At 35.3% G+C, this 16377-nt stretch overlaps 2 protein-coding genes across 3 annotated transcripts; one reads left to right on the top strand and one right to left on the bottom strand.

The window, feature by feature from the left end:
• Window positions 1–9: 9 nt before the first annotated feature.
• On the top strand, window positions 10–16252 carry tmem120ab (transmembrane protein 120Ab). Of its 2 annotated transcripts, none has more exons than XM_073863051.1 (13): window positions 10–145; window positions 11687–11792; window positions 12650–12768; window positions 12882–12998; window positions 13091–13150; window positions 13664–13759; window positions 13844–13933; window positions 14154–14219; window positions 14367–14429; window positions 14547–14638; window positions 15373–15437; window positions 15618–15686; window positions 15810–16252. In XM_073863051.1, exons 2-13 carry the CDS (start codon window positions 11724–11726, stop codon window positions 15918–15920), a joined length of 1017 nt encoding a protein of 338 aa, XP_073719152.1. In that variant the 5' UTR covers window positions 10–145; window positions 11687–11723; the 3' UTR covers window positions 15921–16252. The 2 variants fall into 2 exon arrangements, with proteins under 2 accessions (XP_073719152.1, XP_073719151.1); XM_073863050.1 differs by lacking the exon at window positions 10–145 and adding an exon at window positions 10331–10516.
• Window positions 944–10942, bottom strand: gdpd1 (glycerophosphodiester phosphodiesterase domain containing 1). The gene is made up of 10 exons (XM_073863052.1): window positions 10431–10942; window positions 9923–9965; window positions 7364–7499; window positions 4943–4988; window positions 4674–4795; window positions 4408–4497; window positions 4201–4334; window positions 2987–3046; window positions 2658–2709; window positions 944–2512 (listed from the first exon to the last, which is right to left on the bottom strand). Exons 1-10 carry the CDS (start codon window positions 10564–10566, stop codon window positions 2375–2377), a joined length of 957 nt encoding a protein of 318 aa, XP_073719153.1. The 5' UTR covers window positions 10567–10942; the 3' UTR covers window positions 944–2374.
• Window positions 16253–16377: the final 125 nt, after the last annotated feature.

The following is a 16377-nucleotide window of genomic DNA, read 5'->3' as shown; positions in this document are numbered from 1 at the left end:
GGCAACAATACGCTGATTGGTCAGAGCGTGAAAAATCAACCAATTATATTTTGTGGCTGTTGTCTACCTGCAGCTCCAACTAGTTGAGGAGCTTAAAAATTTAACGCAATAACCCTCTTTGCTGGATCAGTGCTTGTGCGGTGAGGTAAGTGTAAAGCTTTAATATCCAGCGATTGTATTTTTTATGTAATTAATGTGCATGTTTTAAGGAACTTACAAAAATAATATATGTACATACTTTAGGCCCTAATATAAATACATTCATTTGTACATGAGAATTGTATGTGTATATATATTTATAAAGTGCAAATACATGTGTAAATTGATAGTAACGCACATATTTTATAAATTATATAAAATTGCCTTGGTTATATTACACATTTTATGCATTATCATAGAGCGCCCTCTTGTGGTCAAGCCTAATGTATTTGTGACGTCTGAAGAGTTTCACCACAGCCTTTAAATAGGTGTGTTCGACGTTATGCAGCACCGCAAGAACTAATAGGCGATGACGTCAAAATACCGCGAGAGCTAAAAAAATTAGGCTTCCCCGTATGGTTTCTCGCATTGCTCTCGCGGTACTTTGACGTCAAACTGCCTGTCGTTTCCTGTGGCTCCGCATGAGATCGACCAGCGGATTTTCTTTGAGATTACACGAATACAAAATAACAGCACAATGAAGCAAATGAATCCAGATTCACTCTTAATATATTTTATGGCAGCATATTTACAAATTCAAACAGAACTGTGCTGCTTAAATTCAGAGGATAAAACTAGATAACTTTTGTCATAACTGAATAACAATACAACGATTTTAAATCAAACAAAACACTGGGTTCATACACAACCAGTGAAGCTTTTCTAAATATAAATAATAGTAATTTATATATATATATATATATATATATATATATATATATATATATATATATATATATATATATAAAAGAATACAATTGCAAAATCACAAAAAATAAAGTACCAATAAGTTTCACCAAACACAAAGTTCACAAACACTTTATAATTTCAATAAGTTGCTATCATGTCCAGCATTCTACAGCAATTCTTCAAGATTCACACTTTTCTTTTAGATATGGCAACACAACAGTGTCATTATTTGTTACATCCTTCGTCAAATTGTCAAACGTACTAAAATATATACGACAAGTAGCACATTTGGATACACTTGACTAAATATACATTTTTTTGTGATTATAAATGCTTATATTTGTAGACATTGATTGTGCTTATAAATGAATTCCATTCATTTTTAAATAATTGGAAAGTTGTCTAATTTTCTTGCACTCCAGTTTATGTAAACTCCATCGATAGTTTAACTGCAATTTAGGATGGCTACTTTGAATAGGCTAAAATATAAGATGTGGTTAACATTTTTGGTCAAAGTTCTTATGCTTTTCATTTGTTTTTAAAAGTTTTGATGACTTTTTTAAAAGTGGTAAAAAATGAGTGTCCGAACTTGCGACTGGGACCAAAAACAACATAACTGTCTGAAGTTTGTAGTCACATTGAGATACAATGATAATAACACGGTTTGTTGATTTGGAAAACAGCAAAGACGAAATGCAGGTGTCAAATAAAACCAGATTATCGCAGAAAACATTAACAATCTCTTTTACTGCTTTCTTAGTATTGGTCTCTTGAATGATCCCACAATATAACCCAATATTTTCAATGCTTTGGTAAAACATCAGTAGCTTCAGTCTTGACAATTAACTCAAACAATCATTCATTTGTCACAACAGAAATGGCATCATAACATTCACAATATCACACTAAGATTTATCACAACCATAGACACTTAAAAATCATTCAACTTTTGTGGACCACCTGTATCACTACATACAAGATAAAGAGTCAGACTTCATAATGTGCTTTAAAGGAATTCCAAAAATACAATTTTGTAATGAGTTACATACACTTGTGTCATTTCAAACCTATTACTTATATATATATATATATATACATACATACATACATATACATACATACATATACATACACACTTGTTGCCTTTATTCTAGCAATTACAACAAATTGAGAGTTCAAAGACTTTGAAGGATGCACAATAAAAGTATCATAAAAGTCATGATTCCTAAGCATAATACACAAATAATACTTTTATGATACCTTAATGTTTCCCATTAAAATCTATTTAAATTCATACAGGTTTGAAACGACATGAAGGTGAGTAAATGATGACAATTTTCATTTTTGGGTGAACTATCCCTTTACAGTTGCTCTTATTGCTGAAGAAAGCAGAACTAATAGCTGCCACTACTTCTACACTCATTGACAAAGCAATGTTTTCAGTACCAATGAGCCAAAGATCAGCGAAAAACATCTTGATCAAGTCTTATTTAAAGTTGGTATAATAGTTGTTTTTCTCCATGAACTCCTTCAGCTTGGTGGGATAGTCTGTCATAATTCCTGTAGCTCCAAGGTCAAAGGCACGTTTAAAGTCCTCCTCGTCGTTCAACACCCAAACATACACCTGTGGTTTGGATGGGGAAAAAACAACACCAATGACACACGATGACGTTCCTGTCGAGAGTGAAATTCCATACAAAGCTCCTGCCATCTGCTTGCGCACATCATACGGTCACCCATAAAGCATATTGTGTGTGAGTTAAATCTACCTGTATTCCTCTTCTTGTCAGATGATCAAACAGAGCTTTTCTCATGAGAAGCCTGAAAATACATCAACATTTTCAATTAACATTATTAGAAGTCATATGTGTTTATGTTCTTTAAAATATGTCAACACATCTGAATGAGATGAGGGTTAAGCTTCAAGCGATCATTTACACTTGTGTAAATACAATTATGCCTGTGTGCATATATATCTTAGTCAAGGGTCACACCAAGCAAACAACATTTCCAACATTCCTATAAGAAACACAAACTGTGAAAGTAAACATTTGGGTGAAAGGTGCGCAGAGGCCTGTGTGTATGTACGTATACTCACGTGTCTGCCAGCCATGTTATGAAACGTTGCCTTTTTGTCTGACTCTCAGGGTCTCGAAGTCTACAAGACATGCAAAAATCATTTTAATTTTACAGATTTCTAACAAAATGGCTATTGGGTGATTCTCGCAATATTAGACTTATGAGGTGTCATGAAACATTTTGATTAAAAAAGTTAATGCAAAGTAAGAGTATCAAAATAAGAAGCATACAGTTATAAACATCTCTTCATGTACTATTTTGCACATGATTTCAAATGACATCATATAAACAAATTTTGTTGTTTTTTCCACATTTAAGTGGAACATTTTCATTACCGCAACGTGTCCATGACTGGATTTGGGTTCTTTGACATGGAAATATTTATAATTCAAAAATCTAAAAATAAAAAGCTTCAGTGCATGTTATACTATAAACATTTACAGTAAAGAAACATGTTGTATTTGGCAATCATTGGTAAATGTAGAGACAACAATAAGGAATATAAATCTGTCCAAGACTAATTTTCTCATCCTCCGCAACAATTTTCAATCATTGTTTAAGCCCTCAAGGAACTAACATTTTCCAAAAACAAATTTTTGGAAGGGACATAATTGACTGTGACACTCAAAATGGCTACCAGGTTAGCAGTTCTTATTTTTCTCTCCAGATAAAAGTAAAAATTTTGTTTGTCATCATAGTATCTAGACAACTTTTTAGTTCTCATTACCGATACATGAGGTTTTAAATGCATATATTTAATGTAATATCATGTTGCGGTAATGATCATTTTTTATAATGATAATCTAAAAAATGTAAGTAATTCTATAGGAAATATTTTTTAAACTTTTTAAAAATAATGGTTATATTAAGTTCTTAAGATTAAAAGTAATCTTATATGTGAAAAAAATGGCTCCAAGGGCTTTTTAAAAAATCTGATGCTGGACACCTTTTAAGTCTGGATTTCGTGAGAATCACCCTATTGGAATAGCTGAGATCATTGCGTGACGCAAGTTCGGAGAACTTCAATCAACGAGTTTGATGATTCTAATATCAGTTGCACTTAACAAGTATTGTTCCTTAAGATACAACCATATTATAGTAATTTTCTCACCAAATTAATCTACCCTGGTCTCACTGTATGTTTGGAAAAAGAGCTATAGGACATCCAACTATGATATCCAACTATTTTAAGGCCATATGGAATATTATACACTTTAAACAAGTATTGCTCACTTGGAAATGATGGACGGCATGGGGATCTCCAGGAACTGCTCTTTGAGTGGGACGAAGGGCAAAAGTCCCGTATAGAAAAGTCCCAATAACAGCAGCACTCTTTGCAAACTGAACAAGACTGGGATTTGTGGATTCTACATAAGAAAAACAAAACATTGTATAAACAGTTTAAAGGCTGGAAAATTTTTGCAATGTAGTTGACTTTACCTCTTTGTAACATTTCTTCACAATTTCATTGCTGGAGTTTCCCCAAACAGTCAGATGCTCCCTGTTGTACTGAATGACCATCTCCGACACCTGATGGAAAAGGTAAAACTCAATCAGCTGAACAATCTGCTTCTGGCAAACACGTCCTGCTGACTGTGAATAATTTAAGCATTAACAAACAGCTGCACAGACAGGAATCAAGAGAGTGAAACAAGAGTGGGACAACAGGACCCATATCTCTCTCACATACACACACACACACACACCTTCTTGATAAGTGTGTCATTGTTGACCTTGATGTCAATGTTTACAGGGGTGTTTGGGAAAGAATCAAACACGTCTTTCAGCAAAGGGATGCATTTGTCATCTCCTCCTTCACAGAAGCACTCTGAAATACGTAAGAAATATAATGTGAAGCATTTGTACAAACTTACATTTAAATGCATATATTAGATATTGTAGGGTTCAGTGTAACACATTAGTGTCACTGTATATTTGTACATTAGTATATTTGTTGCTGAACATTAACACTCACCTCGCTTGAAAGTCACCCCAAGCTTACAAAGGTAAGGTGGAAGTTCCTGAAAATACAAACACACGTTCTTCACACAAACACTGACTTTACTTTCACACTGGCATTGAGGTTATATGCCAACTACAGAGGTGTGACGAGATCTCTTAATATTTTAAGACAAATGTTAAGTTTGTAAGCAAGCGTGTTCTTAATGTAAAGTGAAAGTAAAATATCAATCGCCAGGATGTTGGCGCCCTCTGCAGGCATTTGTTATAATACATAATGCTGGTTTTTAATTTCATTTATTTGAATGTTTTTGTAAAATGAAACCACATGATACTTTATATGAACTCAGCATTATAATGTGTCATTGTAAAGGTTATTGCTCACTTAAGGTACATTCACATTAAGGTACATTCACATTAAAGGCGGAGTGCACAATTTCTGAAAAACGCTTTTCAAAAGGGTGTCGGGCCGACTACCAAAAAACACTTGCAGCCAATCAGCAGTAAGGGGCGTGTCTACTAACCAACATCGCTGCCTGGGTTGCGTATGTGTGGGGCGGGTCTATCAAGAGAAGGTCCAGATTCTATTGGGGTAGGGGCATGATTGTTTGGGTGATTTCAAATATCAACACTGGCTTTCAAACATTGTGCCCTCCGCCTTTAACCTCTTGAGCTCTGGCCACGCCCTAGGACCCACCGGTGGGCCCGCGAGGAGGTCATAATATTATTATTTTTTTTAATCTATAAACTGTAAAGCACAAAACTAGTCATATATGGTATTTTTTGAAAGAGTAGAACCTCTGCTTTATTGCAAGTCCCATGATATTTGCTTTAATTTTACATAAAAGAAATAATAAGGTCTAAATTCGTTTTTTCGCAACCACACCCCTTGCGAAAATCATATGAATAATGTTCATATTTCATATTTATAGCATTCGATTAAAGCTAAATAACTTTTGCTTAGAAGATGCTATCAACAAAATTATTTTTTCTCCTGTTTATTGCCACCTAGTGGAATCATAAGAGATTGTCTAAAGCGACATAGACCAAACATGTCCTAAATTAAAACTTAATAAAAAAAAATAATAAAAATCTGACTTTTTGTCAGTGTTTATCACAGTGTTGTAAACAAATAAAATACAAAATATGCAATATTTTACCCATGTTTTAAAATTCAGAGAGTTTTCTGTCAAATGAGACCATTTGTATCAATTTATTCCAAAGTATGCGAGTAGGGCTCTCTTTTAAATTCTGGTATGCCTAATTCTGTAAAAAATTCAAAATATGCTGCAGAGCTGAAGAGGTTAAGGTACATTCACATCATAAACAACTAGCAGTAGCAGAGCGACGCGATCTCATTGATTTCAATGGAAGCTCGGAGGCACCCGACGACACACAGCGACAAAGTTGCTTATAATGTGGATGGACCTTTAGAAGCGACATTGTCGCTGTGTGTCGCTCGTCTCTTTCAAAAGAGGCGGTTCTATATCTGGTTGTCATAAAGAAATGAGTAACGTCCACTCCAGTAACTGATGAGAGATGGATGACGTGACCTCCCCTGCTTCGTTCTCATTGGTAGTCACCCCCGAATGTCGCTCATAATTTGCATAAAGTTAAACATTTCTCAACTTTGTCGCGCGACTGGATACGCCCCATCCAGTCGCCATCGTTACTGTCGCTCCGGAAGTCGCACAGCTTCGATTGAAATCAATGAGATTGCGTCACTCTGCTACTGCTAGTCTGAATGCAGCTTTAGGTCTATTTATATTACCAAAAAATATCAAATTACTTCATTACCAATTACCAAAATAATTGTTAGTGACAATTATGTGTTTTTAAGTTGAATAAAAGAGTATTTTCCATTCCAGCCTGATCTCAAAAGAATTCTATGATATTTTACAAGTTCGTATGAATTTGTACAAAGTTTATCGTGCACAAATAAACGTTTGTCATTAAAAAAAATGACAAAACCCCACCCCAACGCCACAAGGGCAAAGGCAAATCATACAAAAATGTATGAATGTGGTCGTCGTATAAATTAATATGAATTAGCCACCTTGTAAAATATGTACGAATTGCTATTAGATTAGGGCTGCAGGATATTCATCCGCGATTACGAATGCAATATTTCCCTGCTTATCAGTGAACCACGGCTCTGTGTAGTAAATGCCGCTCCATCTGAAAGCAGCTGATGGCGATTTTACTGACCCGGCTTTACTGACGTGATGCGCATGACAATCGCATGCAACTAACTCTGCATCCCTACATTAGAAAGCATTGTCCATTCATAGATTTTTGAATTGGAGAAAAAAAAAAGTGTAAAAATCTCGTTCTTGTGAACCCAATCTCATGCCTTGTGGAGTAAGTGTCTCATCACACCCCTACCAACTACAATTATTTGAAAGTGTTCAATTATGTTTGAAGTCTTTCCACTCACAGCATAAGCCACATCAGAGATGTATGCATTCATCCCAGTCGACCTCTTCAGGTTGGAATCATGCAGCACAACCACCTGCTCATCTCTGGTCAAATGACAGTCCAATTCCAACATGTCAGTGCCTAGTTTGACAGCACTGAGTGGGGTGAAGGCAAATGAGTTAAGATGAGTTAATACAGTGTCTGTTTAATTGTCTCATTAACTTGTTAAGACAATGTTCTTAGTGTGTGGTTAAGAAAAGGTGCATGACCCGCAAATCAGATGCAGTGATCAAATCAACAGAAAATGGCCTGAAATTGTTTATGACTAATTTATGATTTAACAAAGTTATATTTTTGACGCTAACATCACTATACATTTTGGTGGGATTTCCCTAGTTCCAGATTAAAATTTGAGCTTTCATAACTAAAAACATCTTGCACTGACATAGGCTATCCTAAAATATAATATATCCATTGCTTTGAATCAAGATGCACACCTGTAGTGCTGTTGTAAGGCATGTTTGCGTATGTCCAAATCATAGACCGTAAAAAAATATGGACGTAGTGTCCGTGACGTCACCCATTGGTTTGTGAAGATCGCTTTTGAAGCTTAAAGTAGGCGTTGCCTGCCGTCGCCATCTTGGCCGCGCGTCCCCCGCGAATTACTCGCGGAAAACCGAAAATGGGTAAAGAGGCGGGACATGGGTGAAGCTGAGGTGAAACCACGCCCGCCTAGCGCGAGTCTAGTGACAGCAGTGGCTGTTCAACCGACACTCAAGCGACCACGCCCTTAATTATGCAGAAGTTTAAGGCTTAATATAATCTAAACGGGTGAGTTACAAAAAAATTCACCCCCCTCACAGTTGTCATGAAGGGCAAAATTAGCTATATAGGCCAAAAACACTTTTTGTACCAGGCTGTAAACATATTATTTTCTACTGTAAAGTTGGCCATTTTTAACATGGGAGTCTATGGGAATTGACTCCCTTTTGAAGCCAGCCTCAAGCGGCCAGTCGATGAATTGCAGTTTAAGTCACTTCCGTGTTGGCTTCATTAGAGAGATCGGAAGGTTGCCCCTCGGTCCAAATATTACTAGGCCTAATCCTGGCTTAATCTAAACCCTGTCCAGGAAACCACCCCTATATATCCAAAACCTGTATAATCTGTTCATGGCAACGGGTGCACACAACACACATTGCATTTAAGATTCCACTGTAGACTTAAATTCTTGTGATGAAACACATTATGACAACTACGGTACATTCAGCCATGCTTCAGACAAGCCTTCCGTCAAGCGTTAACGCTTTCGTCCCGTGTGAATGTACTGTTAAGTTACGAGATATGCGAGAACCAATGAGACTCAACGTTATCGACGTGCTGCCCTAATTTGAATTTACACTGCTGATTTTACAATAACCTCTACAATGATATGCATCACATGTTTATGAAGCATTTTCACTCCCAAATTGATTGCTATTTTTCCAGTAGTGTCATTTGGATTACTTTAATGATGGATGTACAGTATCCGCATTTTACAGCTTCACAACACTGGACAACCAATTTAATATCATGACGATTTGAAGTTAGTAAGAGCCAGACTTTTATTAGGACACATATTATGATCATTTTTACAATATGTAATATACATCTCAGGTGTGCAAAGATTGTGTCTGTGAAGTTTCAGCTGAAAATACCCAACAGATCCTTTATTATAGCATGTCCAAAATGCCCCTATTTGGGTGGGAGCAATAACGTGTACCTTAAAGGGACAGTAAGTAGGGTTTTAAGTGTTTTATTAATCAAAATCAATGTCTTTATTCATAAATATGTCCTTGTTGGTGTCAAATAACCTCTGCCAGTGATTTGACTTTTCTTTGTAATCTTAGAATTTCTTCTCTTTGCTTACATTGAACGAGTAAGTCCAAGGAGGCTTCCATGTCGTTCCGCCGTATTGATAAACTATAATAGCAGAGAGGGACAAAAAGCACTAGCCTACCAATGCGTTTCCACAACGCATTATCATTCAAAACACGTGAACTAGCTGAAACGGACAAGGAGATTAGTGAATACGTAACGACTAACGCAGTTGCAACACGCATTTGGAAAAGCGAGGCCCTAGAGAGCACTATTTGTTTGAATGCAAAATACAATTTCACCACTAGATGGGGGTAAATCCTACTTATTCTCCCTTTAAGCTACTGCCCTCACTCCTACCAACAGACAGTGAGCACTAAAATAGATTGGATTCCTGTGAATACAGTCCGAGACAATAGTATCTTTAGCCGCATTAACGCTACAACATGCTAACAAACACATTTTTGGGTAAAATTAACGAGTCAGTCAGTCAGTCACTAGGCGGGGCTTTGTTAGTGTGACATCACATTGCTAAGAGAATCAAAACAGCATGTCCGATGAGACTGCTTTGGTTTAATGGGGATTAAAAACGAAGGGGTGGGTAGATTTGTTTCATTGTAGGGTGGTTGTATCCTATCATATATCTGGGAAGGGATAAGCGTGTCAAAATTATGGGATAGTTTCATTTTACAGTAATCTGTTTCTCAAATACAGTGAAACTCACTGCTTGAACGCTGCCATTGTGTTCTCCAAGTTTTCACCAGCACCTGTAAATGAAGAAAAACAATGTTTAAGGACAAAAAAAAGTATATTGCTTTCATACACTCATTAAAACACCAGTCAATTACTTACATACGGTCAAAATCTGTATAATATAGCACTCTGCTATGTCGTAGGGTTCACAGTACACATACCGATATCTAAGTTAGTCAATTATCCCAAGTATTTGAACTTTGACTTTGATCAAAGTGAAGCAGAGATATTGCTGTCTTGTAAATAAAATCAATTATTATAATAAGGAAAGACACTGATTATGCAATATACAGGCCTCGTGCAGATTTGCAACCCAGTATTTTGTTCATTTCGAGCTGACAGCATTGTCGTTGGGTGCTATATGACAGCCATTCATTAATTTGACGTACACACCCCACATAAAGAAAGACTGACTGAACACACCCTGAATTCCAAGTCACACGAGACAACCGTGAATAGGAGTGTGAAAAGCACGTTACCTCCGCGGTGTGAAATGTGTTTGCTGCAGAAAGCCGCTTTCTTTCTCCGGTGAAGCAGAGACGGACACTTCAGCAATAGCGCGGAGGTAAGCACATACCCGGTGACGGTGGATAAAACATAAATCGCAGTGCTCATTTTGACACGTATGTACCGGACAAATCCAGAGCAAAGCAACGGAGTCCTGTAAAATGTCTATATAACTACAAGTTCATTGACAAGTGGCATCAAATGCGACAGTCTCTGCGCGCTGAAGTAAACACACCGGCCGGTTTCTTCATCGAGCACCGCTGGCCATCCACCGCACTGTATCGGCGATCAGAAGACAAACGAGAGAATCTTAAAAGGCTTTGAATGCAATATCCATGAGATTAGATCCTGCTTTTGTTGCACCGTCATGATTTTCACTGAAAACCCACCCATGGGCTTGCAGTCCAATGTTTCTTGACAGGCCATCCCCCGGCGGACTCAGTTTGGTTACCGCTCGAGTCAATATTATTACCGCGGTCGCGAAAATGCGCATGCGCACTAAAAGAAAAATAACCTGCAAGTGAACGCAAGAGGATGCTGCTGGACAAATTTCTTGAACGTGTCAGATCCATTGAAGTAAAAGGACAGTGATTGAAACCAAAATAAACATTTCATTGGCTTTTATGTATAAAAGTCAAAGCTATATTTATGTAAAGCGTAATCTTGTAATACAGTATGCTGAATCATTTTAACATGTTACTTATTTAAAAAACAATTATTCTCATAACTTTTTTTTATTAAATGCTATTTTACTTTGTGTCCTATGAATTTCACAGAATCACAGAAAATGCAAGATTATTAATGTTGTTCATGTGCTTATTTGTATTACCTGTCATATGTCATATGTGAAATGTGTGAAACTACGGCTTCTTAAATGACCTGATATAAATAAGGCCTAGTCCCTGTCCTAAACCCTGCCCGCCCCTTATATTTTGAATGTAATTTTCATTCAAAACTTGAATTTCACTTTATTTTATAAGTCAGGATTCTTAGGGCGGCTCTTAATATGTTGCCCTTCCTATAAAGTTTCTGAAACCAAGTGTGTCATAGGTCAGCCAGGTTGGTCTGTCAAAGTTCACTACAAAGTTCAATTCTGTCTATTGCAATTCTTAAGTAAGAGATACATAGATGATTGACAAGCAAAATGCCTCAAAAGTAAAGCTTTTTTAAGTAAATATTTGCAATATTTATTAAGATATTCTTGTGATTGCATTTCTCCTGCATTCAGGTGTTATCAAAGAAGGAGGAACCCGATTATTGTATAAATGTCGACAGCACTTGCAACAGCTTTTCAAGAATGGGATATTCGGGAGAAAGAACTGCAGCAGATTCAGGTAGGATCTTATCTGTCATAATAGAATTTTCATACTTGGTTTGTTTTCTTCCTTAACATGCATCTATTAATAGTAGATTTGTGACTTTCTTATCTTTAAATGATCTTACACATTGGGCCAAAAAGGGACAAACCAGCCGTTGGGCTTAATTAACCCAGAAAGTTTTATAGCTCACCCAACAATGGGTTAAAACAACCCCGCATTTTGGGTTGAAACAACCCAGCATAGGTTAAAGGTCACCTAATTTGAGAAATACACTTGTATATGTTGTTTGAAGATAATTGTGTGTCACCCATGTACACAACCCTCTTATAAACCTGTCCACTCCTTTTAATTTTTAAATCCCCATAAAACCTCAATAGTTTCATGAGACAAGTTTTGTAGTTTTCAGAGCAAAGTGATGTCACTTTGCACAGGCTCTGCCCATAACCGTGCAGAGACCACAGTTAGGTGATAATTTCTATTTTAAATCTTCTTTACATGAGTGATTACCTCACGTTTGTTATGAAAAATTAAATAAAGTAATTGTCTTATTAAAAACATTGTATGTGTTTGGTATAAATAACAGGGGAGGGTGGGCCATTTACATTTAAAGAGACAGACCCAAAAATGGGTATAATAAATTATCTATAGGGTATTTGGACCTGAAACTTCACAGGCACATTCTAGGGACATGTAAGACTAATATTACATCTTGAAAAGTTGACGTATTAGGTGACCTTTAAATTACAACCAAACAAGTTGGGATTGGCCCTTTTCAACCCAGTGTTGGGTTGAAAATAACCCAGCATTTTTTAATGTGTATAAGCAGAATATCCAATAACTTTTCTGTTGAAACAAAACATTGCTGTGTCAAGGAGACTCATCGCCTTTACATACAGAAGTTAGATGAAGTCTCTAAACTTCAAAAGAACTTTGCTGCCTCCATCGCTCGACAGAGGAAAAATATAAAGGACTTATCCAAAACATTGAAGAAGTGGGTAACTTGTTTTTCTAGTTGAAAGTATTCTTTATTCTTTAATTTTTTTTTAGGCTTTACCAACTGAAATGTTTACTTTTATCATGAATGCTTACTTTTTGTCACTTAAGAGTCAGTAAAGGTCTGACAGAAGAGGAGAAGAATGCTGTGGAAAAGGTCAAAAGTCAAATTCAGGATATGCCGACCATTTTAAATCAAATGGAAGCATTTCTTCCAAAGGAAAATGGGTATTGGAAGATTACTATTTTTATATTTTAGGATGTTGATATAACCTTTGTAATAAAATAGCATGTTTGTTATTTTTTCCTCTCTTTTCAAGGCTCTATCTTAGCCTTGTCCTTGGAAACGTGAATGTCAACCTCCTGAGCAAAGAATCCAAGTAAGCATTCATAAAACATGAAAAGTATTTAACCCTATAATTTGCTCTATTCTGTACATGAAAATAAGTTAATGTATAAGTTATGTTTGAAATAGATCAATAAAATAGGTTATGTTTTATTTCTCTGTTAAACAAAATAAAAGGAGTAAAATGGCATATTTTCTTGTTCTGAGTATAAACCTCACAAAATTTTGTTGTATTTTTGCTTAAATTGGAGCATTTTTTCTTACCCTTAGATTTGTCTTGTTTTACGGACATTTACATCTAAAATCTTAAATCTATCTGTAAAATAGTATGAAAGCTGTCACTGGGGTGTTTTTTTTTTTAAAAAGGTACAGATATGTGCCTGTGAAGTACCGATGTATACCTTTTGAGATACTTATACACTCTTTAAGTACACGTGTACTTTTTGGAAAAAAAAGTAAATTGTTGAATAACTAGATCTTGCTAACCATTCTCTTTTGGTTCATATTTTATACTGCATCTAATGCTTTTAATATTTTTTTACTGCAGAGCTGAGTACAAAGATGAGTATGAAAAGTTCAAACTATGTGTGACCTTGATTATGTTCCTGTTGACCTTCTTGTGTCGCTTCTTCATTAACTACAGGTAAGAATGAATTCATGCAGGGCTGTCTGTCACTCACGTCACATTGTCAGATTTCATGTGTTTGCTTTTGTTGTGTGACTACAGAGTTGTGGATGCGCTTCTGAACTTCGTGTTGGTGTGGTACTATTGCACCCTAACAATTCGTGAGAGTATACTCATCAGCAATGGCTCCAGGTAAGATTTGTTAAAACTATATGGGGTGGTTTCCTGGACAGGGATTAGCTTAAGCCTTAGGAAATATAACTAGTTTTAACAAACATGCCTTACTAAAACATTACCTGTGTGCATTGTAAGGCGAAACAAAGGACACTGATGTATTTTAAGATCTGTCAGTGCAAGTTGTTTTCAGTTGTAAGCTTGTGATCATAAAATAATTTTTCCTGAAATTTTTCAGGATTAAGGGCTGGTGGGTTTTCCATCACTATATTTCCACCTTTCTGTCTGGGGTTATGTTGACCTGGTGAGTAGTGTCAAACTATGCTTATATACAGAACAGCAATGTTGCACATTATTGAATGCTTATAAGCCCAGATATATACAGTCTTAATGATGAAAGATCAATTGCTACAATTAGTTTGCCCTCATACTAGAATTTTAATGTATTTAGGCCTGATGGTGAAATGTATCAGTCATACAGGAACCAGTTCCTGGCCTATTCTTTGTATCAGAGTAAGTAATAAACTTTACATGTTATCTGATGCATCTGTCATTTCAGATAAAGCACAATGGCAGAACTGCACATGATATTTAATGGCTTTAAAGGTAATGTCTGATTTTTCATTCAGAGCTTTGTGCAGCTTCTTCAGTACTACTATCAAAGTGGATGTCTCTACAGACTTAAAGCACTAGGAGAAAGACACAATTTAGATCTAACTGTCGGTGAGTATGTGAGTTACAAAACAAAAAAACAAAAAAGCATTTATGGGTCAGTAACAAAAATGGTTTGGTAAGATGAGAAATTCAATCTTTTAAAAAATGTTGTTTTAAAAGCATGCATCAGGTTTATTTCAATGCGCATAGTGTATTTATGTTAATTTTATACAATAAAAAATTATATTTGCGCAATTTTATGAAAGTTAAGAATGAATGGACCTGAAAATGTCAAATCGTGTAACCGCCAATTGCTCCAAAGAATGAGAAATATTAAATATTGTATCCACTTTGATGGCAAGTATGCGTAATCATCAAAATAATAATAATATTTGTCCTGACATATGCTGAAAACAGCTCAGTTTTCTAAATAATCTTTGATTAATGATGTAAAAACTAGAAAATTATATTTTATTCCACAATATATTTATATTTTCATTTAAATATTAAAATACTAGTTGCACCAAATGACATAGACCGGTTACACCACATTGACATTTTTGCAATTATCCCCAAAATATTCTGTAGAAATTAAATAAAACCATAAGTTTTAGACTTGGTCCTCAAAAAAGAATGTATGCAAGTAATCTGCAAATTTATTTAGCAATTTTAACCCTTTTACATTTAATTGACACAAAATAATTAACGTCACGTCATTGACCCTTATACCAATAGGGTGTGCATACATTTTTTTTTATAGCAAATGACATTAAATTAAATAAACTTTGTTGTTGTTTACACAGAGGGATTTCAGTCATGGATGTGGCGTGGATTGACCTTTCTCCTTCCGTTTCTCTTCCTGGGTCAAGTGAGTTTTCTCTTTTCTGGATACTATCAATACAAGCATATATGTATTATTTGTCATGGATGGCTCTTTAAAGAATCAGGCTTTAAAAAAATGTAACCTTTACAGCATACATGCAATGGCAGGCATATGAATTTTATTTTATAAGTGATGGTTAATATTTAAATGTTAATTGTGTTACAGTTTTGGCAGTTTTGGAATAGTATAACTCTCTTTAGAATGGCTCAGCTCCCGGAGTGTAAGGAGTGGCAGGTAAGGTTTGCTTTACTAGATCTTTTCATTGCATATAGGTAATAGATTTTTAATAAAATATGTAAGACTCAAAGTTTGAAAGTATAATAACATTTTTGCTTTTACCTCTGTACTACTTTCCAGGTGTCCATGTGTGGGTTTTGCTTTCTGGTTCTGTTTACTGGAAACTTTTTAACCACTCTTGCAGTTGTTCGTCACAAGCTCAAGAATGATGAGAAGATCAAGAGGCTGTGATTTTTTTTCACTATTTTTTAAGCAAAGAATGTAGATTCAGCCTAAAATGCATCTTACGGTACATCATAAACTGGCTTTCATAGTTCCATTATTTCATATACCAACATGTGTTTTTATTTTAGTTCAGTTTAGTTCATTAAGTTGTAATTTTATTGTGCTATAAGTCTTATTTTCAAATATTATTGAATAAAAGTTGTAATTGAATTTTTAAGAAGTAATAAGATAAAATTCTTATTTTATACAATAATGTTATTTACATAGATTTAACAAAATACAAATTATAAAAACAATGTATGAACCCTTTTCATAAATTCATTATATTTCAAAACAAAGTGTGTCTTATTTTTTATTAATTTATACACCCTAAGGAACTCGTATTATTATTATAATTGTTATTATTATTATTATTATACATATATCCAAACATTTAATTATTTCGATACCCACGTGGAGCGTG

The sequence above is a fragment of the Misgurnus anguillicaudatus genome, chromosome 24 (assembly GCF_027580225.2).
Source record: "Misgurnus anguillicaudatus chromosome 24, ASM2758022v2, whole genome shotgun sequence".
Classification (NCBI taxonomy): Eukaryota; Metazoa; Chordata; class Actinopteri; order Cypriniformes; family Cobitidae; genus Misgurnus; species Misgurnus anguillicaudatus.
This window is presented reverse-complemented; position numbering and strand designations above follow the sequence as displayed.